The sequence below is a fragment of the Lycorma delicatula genome, chromosome 1 (assembly GCF_047948215.1).
Source record: "Lycorma delicatula isolate Av1 chromosome 1, ASM4794821v1, whole genome shotgun sequence".
NCBI classification, from domain to species: domain Eukaryota; kingdom Metazoa; phylum Arthropoda; class Insecta; order Hemiptera; family Fulgoridae; genus Lycorma; species Lycorma delicatula.
Window position 1 is genome coordinate 324,063,408 of NC_134455.1, and position 18,189 is coordinate 324,081,596.

The following is an 18,189-nucleotide window of genomic DNA, read 5'->3' on the forward strand; positions in this document are numbered from 1 at the left end:
AATTCACGGAACCTGGTTAAACCAGATGTATCTTTTGCCACCGCTACATCTAAACAAATTCCTACAAATGTTAATAATCAGCAGTGCGGATCCTGCAATGAGCTTAAAAAACTTGTTCAGATGCTTTCTGATCAAGTAGCTTCACTTACAGCCACTATCACTCAGAGCTGACAAAAATGAATAAAAAGTCCTCCGTCGCAGTTAGTGAATCCAACAGTGTGATACATACGAAAGTTCCTGTTCCCAAAGTCGTACCGGCACGAGTAGCGACTGTCACAGCTGGCAGTAAGCCACCTAATAATCTCTCTGTAAAGGGAACCCACATAACTATCTCCTCTGGGATGTCAACTGCAGCATCTCATTCAAATAAATCTCCTCCACCATCACCTCATATACTTGAGGATATGGTTGAAGAACCGCCCGACCCTAGGGTATCAGAGTTCTTTAAAATACAAAAAACAAAAACCGAATCACGTACAGCTAATTTTTATATAATTTCTGAAATTTAATTATTTAATTTTTTTTATTTATTTTTTTTACACTTATGAACATTATTCAGTGGAATGTTCGAGGTATTCGGTCCCGCATTGAAGATATTAGAGTACTGGCGCACGCACATGATCCACTAATCATGTGTTTCCAAGAAACTCACCTTCTACAACATGACCCAATTACACTCAGAGGATACTTCTGTGAGAGATACGACTGCCTAGTAGACAGTAGGGAGAGTGGTGGAGTGGCTATCTTCATGAAGAATGGGGTGTCGGCTACAAGAATTCAACTAACCACTGTCATACCTGCTATTGCAGTAAAGGTCTCTATCCCCTTCAAATTGCACATCTGCAACCTGTATCTCTCACCGAACACTGAGTTCAGTGATCAAGATTTCTCAAATCTCCTCACGCAAATACCATCTCCATCGTTAATAGTAGGAGACTTCAATGCCCATCATATTTCCTGGGGCTCAATCTTCTGCTCCACTCGAGGAAATATGATAAACAAAGTAAGACAAGACTTGGACCTTTGTCTACTGAATAATGGATTACACACATTCATGTCCTTATCATCTGGTACTGTATCTAACATTGATCTCTCCATATGCTCGCCAAATTTACTCCCTCATTTTAATTGGTCTGTTTGTGATAACTTTCACGGCAGTGATCACAGACCAATTATTATTGGTTTTGATGTAGACTGCGAGATTAAAAGAAGGCCACGGAGATGGATTGTTGAAAAGGCGGATTGGAATGGATACCATAAAGCTTTCCAATCGCAGTATGACGATGATGCGAACATCCTTGACAAGTATTCCTCTTTAACGTCCATGATACTTGAGAATGCCAACAGATATATCCCACAAACATCGGGTAAACCTAGACGTCCTTTCGTTCCATGGTGGAACGATGATTGCAAATATGCTATTAGGTATCGACGGCAGGCACTACGCAAATTTAATCGTAGGTCTACAGCTGAACATCTAAATTTATACCGCAAGGCTAGAGCGGTGTGCCGTCGGGTATTCTTGAACGCTAAGAGGAATTCATGGACGAAATACGTGAGCACTATCTCACGCACTACTCCCACGTCTACTGTGTGGAAAAAAATTCGTGCAATTTTCGGATCACCGAAACAATCTATTCTCGGTCTTATTGATGAAGGAGAACTCATTTCATCACCTTCGGCAGTGGCAAATAGTCTAGCAAAATCTTTCCGCTCGGTGTCTCTCACCTCATCATATAATAACGATTTTCAAAGGCACAAGATACAGATAGAAGTATTATCGTTAAACATTGGTGATTCGGTTGGTGAATTAAACACCCCATTCGTATTTAAGGAATTGTTACACGCACTTAAAAACTCACGGAAGACTTCCCCTGGACCGGACAACATTCGCCTTTCCATGCTTTCACACCTTCCTAATTCGGCACTACAACAACTTTTGAATATTTTCAACGGTTTATTCTCTGAACAAGTCTTCCCACCCGGCTGGTCAGAAGCATTTATTATACCAGTACTAAAACCTGGTAAAGACCAAACCAACCCCTCAAGCTACCGCCCTATATCATTAACAAGCGTTTTGTGTAAAATAACGGAGAGAATGGTAAACCGCAGGCTTACGTGGTACTTGGAGAAACATGGCTTTCTATCTCCAGAACAGTGTGGTTTTCGACAAGGACGATCTTCCATTGACCATTTAGTGTCACTAGAAACAGCCATACAAAACGCTTTCTTCAATCGCCAACACCTCGTCGCTATCTTCTTTGATATAAAAAAGGCGTATGACAACCTGGCGACGTGGTATTCTTAACACCCTCAAAGAATGGGAAATCAAGGGCAATATGCTTGCTTTTATCCGGGGATTCTTAAATCACCGAACAGCTCGTGTTCGGGTGGACGATTCGCTCTCAGATAGGGTCATCTTGGAGAATGGAGTGCCTCAAGGTAGTGTATTAAGTGCCACCTTATTTTCTGTAGCCATGAACAGTATTACCAGATGTGTGCAGACTCCTGTTTCATGTTCTCTATTTGCAGACGATTTTGCTATTTACATTGCAAGCCGTTCAACACCCACAGCAGAGAGACTACTGCAGAACACTATATCTCACCTTGAAGCTTGGTCCAGGATTACTGGTTTCACATTTTCATCCGAAAAAACAAAATGTGTAGTTTTTTTTCGGCTACGAAACCCTTCTATTCCGCAGGTTTTTCTGAACGGAGAGACTATTACTATTTCTACCTACGTCAAGTTTTTAGGTTTATTCTTTGATAGCCGACTTACTTGGGTCAAACATATAAAAGAATTAAAAACAAAATGTTCCAAACTTCTAGATATGATGCGAGTTCTTACTAACACCAACTGGGGAGCCGATAAGTCATGTATGATACGTTTTTACTATTCCTTTATTCGCTCCCGTTTAGATTATGGTTGTGTCGCCTACTCTTCAGCTCGTCAAACCGTGCTTAAAATGCTGGATAGTGTATATCATGCTTCCCTTCGGCTTGCCACAGGCGCGTTTAGATCAAGTCCTGTCGCAAGCTTACTTGTAGACTGTGGTGAACCATCACTTTGGGTTAGACGAGACCAGCTTTTATTGTCTTATTTTTCTCGTCTCAGAGGACAGCCAAATCACCCGGTTCTTGAGTCAGTCTTTGGAAATCCTAATCTAGGAAAGTATGAGGACCATCCACGTCGTACTGCACCTGTAGGTGTCCGCACCCGGTGTCTGCTGCAACATATAAATGTTGACACACCGTCATTCTTTCCTACGTATCCTTGCTCATATCCTCCGTGGAGAATAAACCTTATAAATTTTACTTTTGACCTTACGACATACAATAAACAATCAAAACTACCTATTGTCTTCCAGCAAATGTTTCAGTGTGTTCTCTCCAAGATGAAACCAGACGCGGTTGTATACACTGATGGATCGAAACAAAACGATACCGTTGGTTGTGCATTTGTTGTCAATGAAAGAACTTATATGTTTGGTCTACCCGGTATTACGAGTGTGTTTACCGCTGAACTATACGCCTTAAATAAGGCTTTAAACATCATTAACCCTAAATATAGAAAAATTCTTATTTGCAGTGACTCGTGTAGTGCTCTCCAAGTCTTAAAAAACTTTTATTCTAAACATCCTATCGTCATTGAAATTGACATGAAACAACGCAATCGCTGAGTTGAATAATCGCAACACAGAAGTAACTTTTTGCTGGGTCCCTAGCCACGTAGGGATTCCAGGTAATGAACATGCAGATTCTGCTGCCAAAGAAGCATGCAATCAGCCTCCTTTCACCAACCGAATTGCTACCTCTGATTTTATTAATTATGTAAAACAATCACTGAGAGCGTGTTGGCAAGGTGACTGGACGGCTACCGTTGATAATAAACTCCGACAGATTAAAGATTCTGAGTTACCATGGGACTCCTCATACAGAAAAACTCGGCGTGAGGAAGTAGTCCTTTGCCGATTGCGGATAGGGCACACGAGGATCACACACGATTACATGATGACAAGAGGACAAGCACCACTATGCGCATGATGCAACTGCCCCATGACTGTGCACCATATACTCGAGGATTGCATATGTTATGCGGCGTTGCGTCGTAAATTTAATCTACCTAGAAACATCCGTGGTGTCTTGTGCAATGATAATGAAATTTTAACCCGGATGTTTCTATTTCTGCGTAGTGCTGGGTTAATGCAAAAAATTTAATATTGTTGCGTATATTTTTTAATGCTGGAAGAGGTTTTAATAAGTTTTTTTTCTGAGTTTTTGATTTTTTTATCCGATTAGGAGCCTTTTACACTCCTTATCGGAATTTATTAAATTTTATATAGTTATTTTTTTAAATATTTTAAAGACTGTCTGATATTAATTGTAAGATTTTAGTAATGTTAGTTTTAAGTTTTATTTCACCTTTTTAATTTTTATTTTTAACCTAGTTTTAATTATATAATTTATGTTAGTTCTAAGTTTTATTTAATTTTGTTATTGTAGTTTAAAGTTCTATATTAGATCTTTTATGCTTTTTAGATTTTTTTTTTAGTCTTTTGTTATCCAAGAATAGGCCCTTTACACCCATCTTGGACTTAAAATTCTATTTACTCTTGATTTTATATTAGTTTTTACCTGTGATATTAGTTGTAAGTTTTATCCGTCTTTTAGAATAGTTTTAAATCGTTTAATTTTTTATATAAAAAAAAAAAAGATTCCGGGCGATGATAACGCACAAGCGTTTTCCGCCCTCAAAAAAAAAAAAAAAAAAAAAAAAAACTTCCGGTCGAGTCCTTCTATACTAGCCTGATTAGGTGCTACCTAATTTACAGGACTATCCAGGTCAACCTTTTTGGCCCTGAGAATGTTGCCGTCGAATCGAGCTACACTTTCCCAGCTGCTCAGGTCACGGAGCATCATCGCAACCACGTTGTGGGGACTCAGTGCTCCGTGATCCGCCTCTAGTGTCCCCCGATCTGCCGCCCACCGAGCACATTTGAAAAAGGTGTCTTCAGCGTCGTCCCGTACACCGGGGCAATACAGGCAGTCGGGGGACGGCGCTTTCTCTATGGCATGGAGGTAAGCGCGGAAGTACCCGTGACCCGTTAAAAATTGGGTCATATAGTACTCCACTTCTTCATGCCATCACTCTGTCCACGGTCTGACCAGAGGGATAAGAATTGCGGTCCATCGTCCTCTGGTCTCGTGGTCCCAGATCTCTTGCCATGCGAGGAACGTGCGAGTGTGTTCGTTGGCAATGGTCACCTGGTCTTCGCCTGCCCGTCACCTCCTGTAGATCACCTGGCGCTCCCTTGCTAAAGTAGCAATGGGTATGACGCCGGCGATCACGAGAACTGCAGCCTCGGAGACCGTCCGATACGCGGAAGCGACTCGCAAGGCTGCGGTGCGTTGCACCTGCGCGAGCCGCTTCCGGTTTCTTGCAACTCTTAATGCCTGGGCCCACACTTCCGACCCGTATAACAGGATGGAATGCACCGTGGACATCAGCAATCGCCGTCTGCTGGCCTTCGGTCCGCCGACATTCGCCATAAACCGGCTGAGAGCAGTTACGGCTCTCGCAGCTTTGTCGGCGGCTGTACGAAGCTGCTCAGCAAAGCTGAGTTTCCGGTCAATCATCATACCGAGGTACTTTGCGGCCGGCTTGGTCTCGACAACCTCTACCCCGACTCGCAGGGAGAGAAGGATGACGATACGCTTCTTCATGAGAACTAGGATCTCCGTTTTGTTGAGGGCTAGCGACAATTCATGATCGTCCAGCCAGGCACCGACTCTGTGCATGGCTCGACTGAGCCTCAGTTGGGCGCGCTCCATGTCGCGGTCTGCGACAAGTAGCGCAACGTCGTCAGCGTACCCAACCAAGGCAGAGTCTTCAGGCATCTCCAGCCTCAGCAAGCCATCGTAGATGGCGTTCCAAAGGTCGGGGCCGAGAATCGACCCCTGCGCCGCCCCTGACGTGAACGTAGTTCTACGCCAGCCTGCTGCGGTCTCGTAAATGAGAGCGCGGTTCCTCAGGTATGCATCTACCATTCTGAGAAGGTATTGAGGCACATGGAACGAATGCTCCAAGGCCTAAATCATATCGCTCCACGGTGCGGAGTTGAACGCGTTTTTTACGCCCAACGTAACGAGAAGGACCACACGTCGCGATAAATGATTGTGGTCCTCCGCTCGCCGGACTGCCTCAACAACTTCCTGAATTGCGTCTAGGGTCGACCGACCCTGCCGGAAACCGTACTGGTTAGGTGACAGGCCACCTGCCTGATTCATCGACGTAACCAGTCTTTTATTTAACAGCTTCTCCAATACCTTCCCAGCTGTGTCAAGCATACATAATGTGCGGTAGGAGGACGGCGACTGGGTTTTCTTTTCCCTTGGGATTAGCACAAGACGCGCGGTCTTCCACCTGTTGCTAAAAGACCCAGCCTTCAGACATGCATTATACATGTCTAGTAGAAGACGGGGCCTGCAGCGCCCCACTAGTTTACGGTATACCGTCGAGACCAGGGGCTTTTTTGCCTTTCAGCGACCGTAGGACTCCTTCCAGTTCCTCCATCGAGAAGAGCGGGAAGTCGCCCATGTCGCTGAAGTCCCGCTCGGCAGGACCGAGTGGGCCGGGAACAACATCTTAACGACGTATTCCGCTTTAGCCTCGTCTAGTGGAGCTGGTGACCGCGAGACCCCCAATCGCGAGTAGTAGTTACTATTTTGTAACCTAGCCCCCAAGGGTCTGCATCCACGGTCTCCGTCAGTTCTCTCGAGCAGCGTGCCTTGCTCACGTTGATGGCTCGACGGAGCCGCTTCTTTGCCAGCTTATACTCGGCTGACCTGGCGTTCGCGTCTATGCGATTCCTCGCACGCTGGGCCACCCGTCTTAGTCGAAGACACTCTCGGCGCAACCCCGCTATCTCCGGTGTCCACCAGTACACGGGTCGCTTCTGGTGCCTCGGCCTCCCGTGGGGCATGGAAGCGTCGCATGCAGAAGCGATCAGCCGCATGGTCGTTGCAACTACGGCTTCAGCGCCAGCGTCTCCCCGTTGGTGAAGTTTTCAGGGGCTACCACCCCTGAGGAGATCTTTCTGTTGAATTTATTGTCATCGATTTTGCTGACGTTATATTTTTTCACTAGCCGTGGGGGCCCCGGGCGCTCTCGTGTACCATCTAGGACTCTAAATGAGATATATTGGTGGTCGCTACCGGTATAATCCTCGAGAACTCTCCAGTCCTGAACGAGCGTGACCAGCTCTTCGGAGGCGAGGGAAATATCAGGAATGGTTTCCAAATATCCTGGGCGGCGGAACGTCGTCGTGTTCCCTGTATTGAGAATCACGAGTACAGTACGTGCCGCCATGTCCAGAATGTATTTCCCTCTGGAGTTGGTATGCGCCATACCCCATTCTACCGCACTGGAGTTGAAGTCCCCAGCTACCACCAACTCACCAGCGGCAGCGAGGATAACATCCTCCAGCGCGTCAACTTTCTGGCGAAAGTCCGCTATCGAATCATTTGGGGTGAGGTAACAGCTAAAAATCGTCACTTCACCGCAGCAGATGCAAACGAAACCCTCGCCTGCACCGTACCTCCGAACTTGGGCTCTGCTGCGATACGGAATCCATATGCGGCAGTCCCGAGCGAGTCTCGGAACCATTGGAAGTCGTCACGGTCCCGGTACTATTCGCTGATCAGCACCAAATCGTCCTCCCTGTCTCTGGCTAGCTGCGGCAGTAAGTCATCAGCAAGCCGGCTCCTGTTAAGGTTGGCCTGAAAATAATAATAATATTTTTATTGTTATTTGGTAATTATTAAGTTTGGAAAGAAAGCAGGTGGAACTAGTAAATAAAAACAGGTTAGAATTAATTAAAAGGAGAACATAAAGTGAGCACCTCGAGGATGGCTACAACCATAATAACATAACATAGTAACCCTAACCTACAACAATAATAATAATAAAAAAATGCACAGGACCTTGTGCTATTGGGGAATGTTGCTCTTGCACACCTGAGTCACTCCATCTCGGTGAGGGCTAACGCCCCTCTTAGGAGATCTACAGGTTCCTACTAGAAGAAGGAAATCCTCGGACGAGTGCCGGTCAGGGGGAGCGCGGGGCAGGCTGGCCACCTGGCAGATGAAATAGCAATAGACCCACTGGAACAATTCGCTAAGTGTGTTTTGCTGGCTGGACAGCCGGCAACCACTAAAGTGGGCTTATGCAGACAATGCATGACATGGAACAAGGAATTAAATACAAAAGCCATAAGGTGTTATTACAGAGTCATGAATTTGGAACAAGTAACAATCGATTAGGGAAAGGCTATGAATGAGCTGTTTATAGCAACGCCACCAGAATATGCAACAGTAAAAAGAAGCGACCAAGAAGAACAATTATTAATAGCTGAAGACTCATCGAATTAGAGCTCAGCCAGGTAACAGAAGACGAATGCGCAGAAATGGAAGCGGAACGAAGAGAAATAGGTAGAAGTGTATGCAGAAGCAGGGCAAGAAGAAGAGCAATTGGGCACTGACCTCTTGTATCAAGAACCAAGGAGCCAGGATGATGCTGCCACTTATAGCTAAGTGCTAAGGAAGTAGACGAAATCTGATGCCGGGACCAAGCAGAAGGGAGCTCCAAAGCCTAACAAAATCAAGCGATAAAAGAAGAATTTGAAGAGAAGATATCGAGATTCGAAGGGACCAATCCAACCAAGTCCAGATTTGTAGAAACCAATCTAAAAAGAAACAAAAAGCTAAAGGAAAATAGAAATAGAAAGAAGACCAAATCTACATCGATTAAATAATAGCAAAAAAAAATCGAGGATAAGGAATTAAAAAATATCAAGATATTTATATACTACGGAGCAGTCACTGGTTCAAAATTAACCATTAAAAAATAATAACCAAAACTGGGAAAATCCAGTTGGGCAGGAAACACAACTGGCAAAAGAGACTGGAAAAAATATTGATAGCCGGGCAGGCTGGCTAGAAAAAAGGACATAGGCAGGCTGATGCAGATGACCTGAGAAAATCTAACGGCCAGAGTAAAGAGGCTAGGAAATACAGAAATCAACCAAATTACCAAAAGTACCGCAATATACTTATTGCAGTATTTTCTAAGGGGGCTTCCCTTAGAAGCCCTTGGTAGGGGCAAACAACTAAGCATTAGAACACATTCTAAATTATAATTTTCAATTAATATTAAATTATCAGATGTTCCAAAAAATCTATTACATATACACATATGTAATAATGCCTATTAAATTACATATACTCATTTTTAAAAGTTCACACAATTTTTTTTCACTAATAACATCTGGTCTTTTTCATATTTTTTTTTTTATTGTTATTAATGAATTGTTACTTATTGTAAATATTTTTTTACAATCATGATATAATAATTATTAATAAATCAATATATTTAAAATAAAAAATAATTTAAAAAAGAGATGAAGTCTGATTTGGTCCAATGTGCTTTTCCTTGAAAGATCCAAATATTTCTTCATTAACTAAAATTTTATTTGGCTATAACTCTGAAACCAATCAAAATAAGTACTACATGATATATAATTGAAAAGCCCTCAATGAGAGCTTATTATTACAGTTAAGAAAAAGTCCAAAATCCAAAAAAAAGTTTGGTTCTATTGGACACTTTTGGTTCAGTCGATTGCAATCAAAAGTGGAGGTACACAGCTAGATCTTACAACAGTTCTAAATCCAAAACTTCAACATCCTGCAGCTAATCGTTTTTGAGTTATGTGAGGTACGTACATACATCACACTGAAACTAGTCAAAATGGATCAAAATGTGTATTTCTGTTGAAATCTGAAATTTTTTGTGATCACAATACTTTCTTTACTTCGTGCAAGGAAGTAAAAAGGGAAGAAAGCAAACTGGAGATATAATCAAAATAACATAAAAAAAATGAAATGAAAGAATTTCTTACACAGGCATCTAAATGGAGGAGCTCAGAAAACACATGCTGCATGGGGTGCTACTCGGACCCCGACTAGTGTAGGGAAGGGAAGGGTAGCCCTCTAGGGGAGGGGCTTCATGGCAACCAGAAGTGGAGGTCCAGGTTCAGTGAACCTGGAGGGACCCCATCAGGAAGTCCGAATAAAGGGAGTAAAGCAGACAAATCAGGGCAGGTGGCTAGTTGCCACCGTGTCACTTAGGACTAGTCGTGGCAACGTCTTATAGGTGGTTACTGGCTACCTCTGAGTGATTAAAAAGGGATAATAAAAAAAAAATGTTATATGCAAATGTTACTGGGGTAGGATTTTCAGGTTGTTATTTCCAGTGTAAGGAATCAAATAAGCATTTCCTTGTTATGCATTTCTGCTTACTAGCTTGAAAATTTTTTAACCCTAAATGACTTCAAAGTTACAAAAATTATAACTAAATAATAATTTATGTTGGATTTTGATGCAGTGAAACTGAAATTTCATTATTTTTTTTTAGACATGAAGATATTCGAGATGCAGTTTTATCATTCGTACACATGTTCAGAGATACAACAACTAAACTTGAACGTCATGAATACAGAGAACGGCAACTTGGTGAACAATTGAAAAAAATGATTGCAGGGCTTGACAAGCGAGGACGGGACCATGATGAGAGCCTGAAAACCATTACTGATATACTACAGAAAATGGATGAAAGAATGCGTAAAATAGAAAGTAATCTGGAAAACCAAGTAAGTAATGAGATTAAAAACAAAATAGTTGTTTAACAAATATAAGGAATGGGAAAAAGTAGTGGTTTTTATCCTTACTAATTTGAATATGAACCTAATTGGTTTATTATTAAAAATTAATTTGAACACAAGGGCATAATGCTAGAAAATATATACTTTTTGGGTCAATAATGTAATATCAAGATGTAGCATGCACATCAGAGATGAATTTGCTCAGTAAATAAATTTGTTTTATTGCTTAGACTTTCTGCTTGCAAGTGTTGTTATGTTGGTTGTACCAATGAAAAGTTTACTGCACATCAGTAATTGATTGGTAATAAATATAATATTTAGTGATTGGACTATACTTTGTAACAATTCATGTTGATGCAATTAATTTATGGAAGTCATAGCAAATTATTATAGTACATTTGTGTCACTATGTCTCTATTTAAAACTGCATCAGCCTAAAATATGGCTAAGTAAACAGATGTGTTTAATACTGTATGTGTTTACTTCATTGATATATCTTAATATGAACGTTCATATTAACAGGATTAATGAAATTTAATTTTTCACAGACTTTTCCATTGATAGGGCCATTAAGAAACACAATGATGATATCTGTACCTATCATATAACTCAATGAATGAGGTCAAATGGAACAATTCTGTACTAAAATAATATTAAAATAACTATACATACATTTTATGTTGTGAATCTAATACAGAAACTAAATCTGAAAAAAATCAATAATCCTTAAAACCTTAGAAAAATATTTGATTAAGAATTTTAGTGCATCATTAACCTACAACGTACATGATCATAGTTAATAAATATGCATAACGTACATAATAGTTAAATAGAGAAAATTTTTGTTTGATCAAAAAGTTGTTAAAAGGATATAGCTCACATAGTTTGCTCATGTTATTTTAGATTTTTATTTGGAGGAACGAGGTAAAATTGTGCTTCTTCAGATTGTAGTCATAGTAATTTCAAGTCTTTATTCTCAATTATTACAATATTATGTCACTGTGTTTACTTTACAGTACCCGTATTTAATTTTTATTATTGTGCACATATTTAATTTTATTATTGTGTAATTCTTTAATCACCAATAAAATTTTAATGTAATTTAAAAATTTCACTTTTCACAATTAATTATCAAGGTGTAGAGTAGTCAGCAACAATATTCTGTCATTAAAATTTTGAATTTTGTGTCAGATTATAGTGCAACATTGAAGAGGTTCCACTGATGCTCTCATAGTAAGAGCAGAAAGTAAAGTAATTATGATATTCAACTACATAAAATGGCTTGGGAAGCCACACAATGCTTCAAACATTTTTCCCACTATTCGTGGCAGTGTTGGAACTCAGAAACTGGAATATTCTTCAGATTAACATTTTTACAGTTATATTTTTACAGTTAAATTTTCTTTTACGTTTTCTACTGTTCCAAAATGGTGTCCTTTGAGGTGTTTTTTTTAGAGACGGAAACAGGAAAAAGATGCAGTGACTCAAGTCAGGTGAATAAGGTGGTTGAGGAATTACAGGAATGTTTTTTTTTTTGCCAAAAACTCATTGATTAAGAGTGCAGTGTGACAAGGTGCATTGTCATGATGTAGTATCCAGTTGTCTCTGATGGCTGGTTGATACCAGCCGTGTGACCACAGGCAACATTTTCTAAAGTCTTTCAAGAATTTCTTGGTAAAAATATTGATTTACAATCTGTCCTGTAGGCAAAAACTCCTTACCATTACTATTAAAGAAACAAATTAGCATGGTTTTGATTTGCTCATTTTTGGAACGTGGTGAAGTTGAAGTGTACCACTCCTTGATCTGGTGTTTTGTTTCTGGGTTGCACTCAAATATCCAAGATTCATCACCAGTAATAACATTTTTTAGAAAATCAGTATCAGTTTCAATTCACCCTAGAAGAATGTGGTACACTTCCACCCTATTGTTTTTCTGTTCAACAGTGAGTTTTTGTGGGACCAATTTTACACAAACTTTTTTCATGTCCAATTTGTTTGTCAAAATTTGATGGACTGTGATATGGTTCAAATTCAATTATTCTGCAATTATTCTGACAGTTAATTGCCGGTCATACTGTATCAAGTCTCTGATTCACTCAACATTGTTGTCACTTATTGATGTTAATGATCTTACAGAGTGAGGATTGTCTGCAACTGATTCCCGGCCATCTGAAAACACTTTAAACCACCTAAAAACTTGGGTTTGTGACAGATCGTCATTTCCATATGCTCTTTTCAATTTTGGAAAAGTTTCAGTAGCATTCTTACCGAGTTTAATACAAAACTTCTTTGCACAACGTTGTTTATAATTAGTACTAGTAATAAAATTTATTTTTTAAATTTACATTCAATTATTATTTTCTCCAGAGGATCTCCCTCCAGTTGCAAATGTAATGTTGCTACAAATCTGATTCCTAATAAGTTGCACATGTAATCACATGTACTTTATTTATATTAAATTGAAGTTATATAAACTTAAGAGAGCAGCTAGGTCAGTTCAATTTCATTACATGAGACAGAACAATCATAATTTTTAAATGGTTACTCAGATAACCTATATTTTTGAAATAAATCATTCATACAACTATTACAACATTTGACTAAGTAAAACTGAAGTATAGCAGGATTCTGCTGTAGTTGTTAAATGTAACAAACATTATTAACTCTCTGACTTCTTGGTTTTTTGAATTTTCAGCTAATTAAATGAATTCAAAGAATCATAAAGTTGTTAAGGTTATCACTATTTTACTTTTTTAATCTTAAATATTTTTTTAAACAAATAATTAAAAATTTAATTATTATTTTCATTTGAATTGTTAAAATTTCATTAATTATTTTTCTTTCAGGTTAATGCCAGGGAAAAAGGAACATACACTGTTGACACTATGAATGAATCAATACAATCATGGATGACAAATATTGAAATGCTTGTCCGAAACCAATCTTCATATTTGTCAAGCGATCGAGTACAGCTGGATGCAATGGAAGCTGCACTTAATTCAAGAATTGATAATTTAGCTTCATCCCTTGAACGTCTAGAATCATTAGTCCTTCGTCCTTCACCAACTACTGCTGTGGATGTTATCAATTACGAAAATGTTATTAATAGATTTGAGGAAAAACTATCACAATTAAAATCAACTAATCAAGATGACTGGCATGATTTGGTAGAAGACAAACTTAACAACCAGTTATCTTTTAATAAGTTAATTTCACATGAACTGAAGAATATTGCTGATACCATAAAACAGATCAGTACTGTAGTTCCAGATAAATATGATATCAATCAGTTAGTCAATTCAACTCATGAAGAAATCGATAAAGTAAAATATGAACTCATCTTGGCCACTGATAAGGCCTCAGCAAAAGTAGAGGAAAAATTAGATATTATAAAATCTTCAATGAGTCAAGATCAAGAAAATTTGTATAAAGCAGTCACCGAAGCAGGTGTAATGGCAGAAGGACTCTATGTTGATGTACAAAAAAGTTATGACCAACTTTCAAAAGAAGTAAAAGCATTATCAAAAGTTGAACAAGTTTTAATTCAAACAGCTGATAACGTACTTGATACTAAAAGAAGGATTGAATATGGTGTACATCAGATTCTTCTTGAAGTAGGGGATCTTGTAAAACTTCAAGCTAAAGATCTCAACACAACAATAAATAAAAGATTTGACAATATATCAGAAACTATAGTTGTTAATCATAATGGTGGTTTTAATAATCTGAGTTCCAAAATTGAAACAGAAATTAGTCAAGTATGGAGACAGATAGGAATAATGTATCAACAACTGACTGCATCGGCAGGTGCCCTGGATAGGTTACAAGAACAAACTGAGACATATGTTAATGGTAGTTTACACACAATGGACGGTATGGAAGGTAAAGTTGGACAAATAACCAGCCGAATGAGTGAAATAGATGATAATTTGAATTATCTTCTAGGTCGACTTTCATTGGTAACTCAAGAATTTAATCAGATAAAATCTGGTCTTGGAACTGCACTTGATAATATACGAAGTAGCTTTCTTTCAGTACAGGATAAAGTAAAAGATGTTGGTCCTGGGCCTAAACCAGTTGATTTTGAAGTGGAAGAAGAAAATAAACTCCACTATTGAGAAGCATTCTACAGCTTTAACAAAAAGTATTTTATCAACAAAAAATTATCATATATAATTGATGCAGTATATGTAACATGAAACTTAAAAGTAATTTTAACGTAAACCATTAATAATTGGATGTAAATAATTTTAATTTTATGCTGAAGCTTTAATTATAGTGTTCATGGGTGATTTTCTTTTACATAATGGATTTGTTTAAATGAGTAATGCAATAACATTAAAACTCAGATACATAATTACATTAAAAGACTTATTGAATTTTAACATACATTATTGATAATGTATTAATTTTATCTTTCTCAGTATAAATGACATAAATCTAAAATAATTAATATATCAATTATAAAATACTATTTATTCTGCATAAGTAGAATTGAATATATTTGCTGATAAAAATGTATGATATTCAAATAAATAGATTAGAATGAGTGATGTACTCAAAAGAGCTTTCCATACAAAAAATTCAATTGCTGGGAAAAAGAGAAAAAATTTATCTTCAAATTAGTATTGTTTTTGAGTAACATTAAGGATTGTAAAAATATTTTTTTACAACTGGAAAAGACAATTAATTTGGAAGTAATTAAATAATTGATTTTTAGATTTTTTTTGAGTTGGATTTTTTCACTTTATTTTGGAACAAAAATCATACCCTATGATTTAACATAACATGAAAAAAATATAATAATTCAACAAATGTTATCATTTAAACTTATATATTGCTATTAAGTAAAAGATTGGATTCACCTAGATAAAATATTATTTATAAGTAATTAATTAATCAGGTTAAATATTTAACTTGATCCAAGTTAATTTATCTAAATTATCCAGTTTTTTAAATAAAATATATTTTTTTTAGCTTTTATCTAACACTAACAAATTTCAGTGCGAGATAAACTTAGTTGTTTTCTAGATACTTGTTTCACACTTCACAAATTAAATTTATTAGTTTTACATAGATTGTTAAACAATATTAATCACAACCTAATTAAATAATCTTAAACATTATTATTAATTATTATAACTACACACTAAAATTAATGACTAAAAAAAAAAAAAATACTAAAAATTGTTCAGAATGCAACAAAAAGTTTAGTTTTTATTATTATGAATGTGATTTTATTTAAATAGATTTATAAAAATTATGAAGCGATTCAAAAATTTCCCTGACTCAAAATGCTGTTAATTAAACCAAGTAAGAGGAATCATAAAGAGAGAAGAAATTATTCATTCTTCTTATAATTAATGAACAGAACTAAGATGCACCAAAAATTACTTAGTGTAAAAATTATGAATTCATAGCAGTCAAGAGTTAATACAGTTGGACTTAGATAATCTCATATTAGTAAAGAATGGGAAAAAAATTATCAAGTATCCAAAATTTAAAATAACTACGAGGCAAAATGAAAAATGATTATCTTCTTTTATGTAGTTATTTGATGTAGTCTGTAAACTGATCAAACAAAACTAACAGTAAAAAGAGTTTTGTGAATGTAATTAAATTTCATTATGATTTTGATTTCCTTTTTTGGCTTGCTGTATCGTATTTTAAAAAAGAAAAGAAAGGGAAAAATATGATTCATGCAGTGTACATTACTGTTTAATTTCACATGTACCTACACCCTTTATTTTAGAGCCAGTTAAAAGATTTCCATCTATTACTGTAGTAGGAAATTATTACCTAGCTTACTAAATCAGATTTATTTTACACATTACTAGGTAGGTTACTTTATTTTTTGCTTTTGTATATTCATCATTTTTATTTTAATGTTAAGATTATAATTCTTCACCACTGCCTGTAAGCCAATTACAGTTAGGCACTTCCCTTGACTAGAATAATGCTGGCCATTCTAAGTCAGTTCCATCAGTTAAATAGATAAAGAATAATGTAACAAGACATTCAAATCTGAACAAAATAATATCTAATTAGATATGAGCCTGATTCTCTTGTAACATTATAGAACAGCTGTAGTTGATTTTTTATGACCCTAAATTACTCAGCCATATGATTGATTAACATTTAGTTTATTTTATTTAGTGCATTAAAAATAAGTCATAAGAAGTTTAAAAACCGAATCAAAAATTGGTATCATTTGAAATATGGGTAAATATTTTTATTAAATGGAATTTTTTAGCACTGTATAAATTCCAATTCTAATACATAGAATTTTCAAAAGTCTATGAAGAAACTTCAGATTAAAGAAAGACTTGACTTAACTGAATTCAGACAATTAAATGAATAACAATTCTGAAATAGGAATGCAATTTTAATTTCAGAATTGTGATGACATTTATACAACACATATATGTTTTAGTGGAATTTATTTCTTTTTTCCATAAGTTGGGGATGCTGTGTTATAGTAGAAGTAACACATTCCTATAGCACCATGTAACAAAGACTACGGTTTTTTTTAATTATGTGACTTCTGTAAGGAGTTTTTATTTCATTTTTATATAACAATGAAAAAATATAACAATAAATAATTACAACATAATTATAAAAATTATATTAAAAAATTAATTTAAGAAAATAAATGAAGACTGTTTTCAACAATACTAACTGTTCATTAAACAAATAAACAGGAAAATGGTTCATTAAACATAATTTGGTAATAAATTTTAAGTTATTCAATGTTTCAGTATTATGTATGGAAATACGAAGTTAATTTTGAAAGTAATAAAACTGAAAGCAATCATAATAGAAAATAATACTTTTAAATATATGTTTTTGTCTCTTTTTACAAATAATTTTTTGTTTTTGTTCTTTTTATTTCATAAGAAATTGTCACAGCTCTGATATTCTGTAAATCTTTGCTCATATAAGGGATTTCTTGCATTACATAGAGCAATGTGCCATATTATCAATATTTTTCATAAAGTGATAGTAACAAAAGCTAAGTACCTGTAAATTACTTGATTTCAAATTATGCCAATTAATTTAAAAATTTAATATTGTAAATTTGTAAGTTTATATAATAAATTTAATGCATGATAAAAATAATATGCACTTATGAAAAACTAATTTTACTTAAATATTTTATATTATATAAAAATTAATATAAGCATAAGATTAGATCTAAATTGTATTCAGTAATTACCACTTGTACTTGAAAATTACTTAAAAAGGAATTAATTCTGTTATTAGTGTAATATTGTAAATCATTGTCTCTACTTAAGTCAAGTGAATACCTTAGTTTTCCAAGGCTTTTCAGGAAAAGGAAAATAATTAAGTTTATGAACATTAGAAAGTTCTGAAAGCCTACAAATTGATAAATTTTTATGTTTAACAAACATAAAATGTAAATATAACATAATGTATATAAAGTTGATAACTAACAATAACATTTTTCC

At 36.4% G+C, this 18,189-nt stretch overlaps 1 protein-coding gene across 3 annotated transcripts in view; it reads left to right on the top strand.

Moving 5' to 3' along the window:
- The window catches only part of LOC142334205 (uncharacterized), a 141,390-nt gene extending 125,945 nt beyond the window's left edge, over window positions 1-15,445 (top strand). For all 3 annotated transcript variants that reach the window (XM_075382035.1, XM_075382033.1, XM_075382034.1), the window contains 2 exons: window positions 10,472-10,706; window positions 13,567-15,445. In XM_075382035.1, coding sequence (XP_075238150.1) covers window positions 10,472-10,706; window positions 13,567-14,838 — 1,507 coding nt within the window. In that variant the 3' untranslated portion in view covers window positions 14,839-15,445. The remainder of the gene's footprint in view (window positions 1-10,471; window positions 10,707-13,566) is intronic.
- The last annotated feature ends 2,744 nt before the right edge of the window (window positions 15,446-18,189 follow it).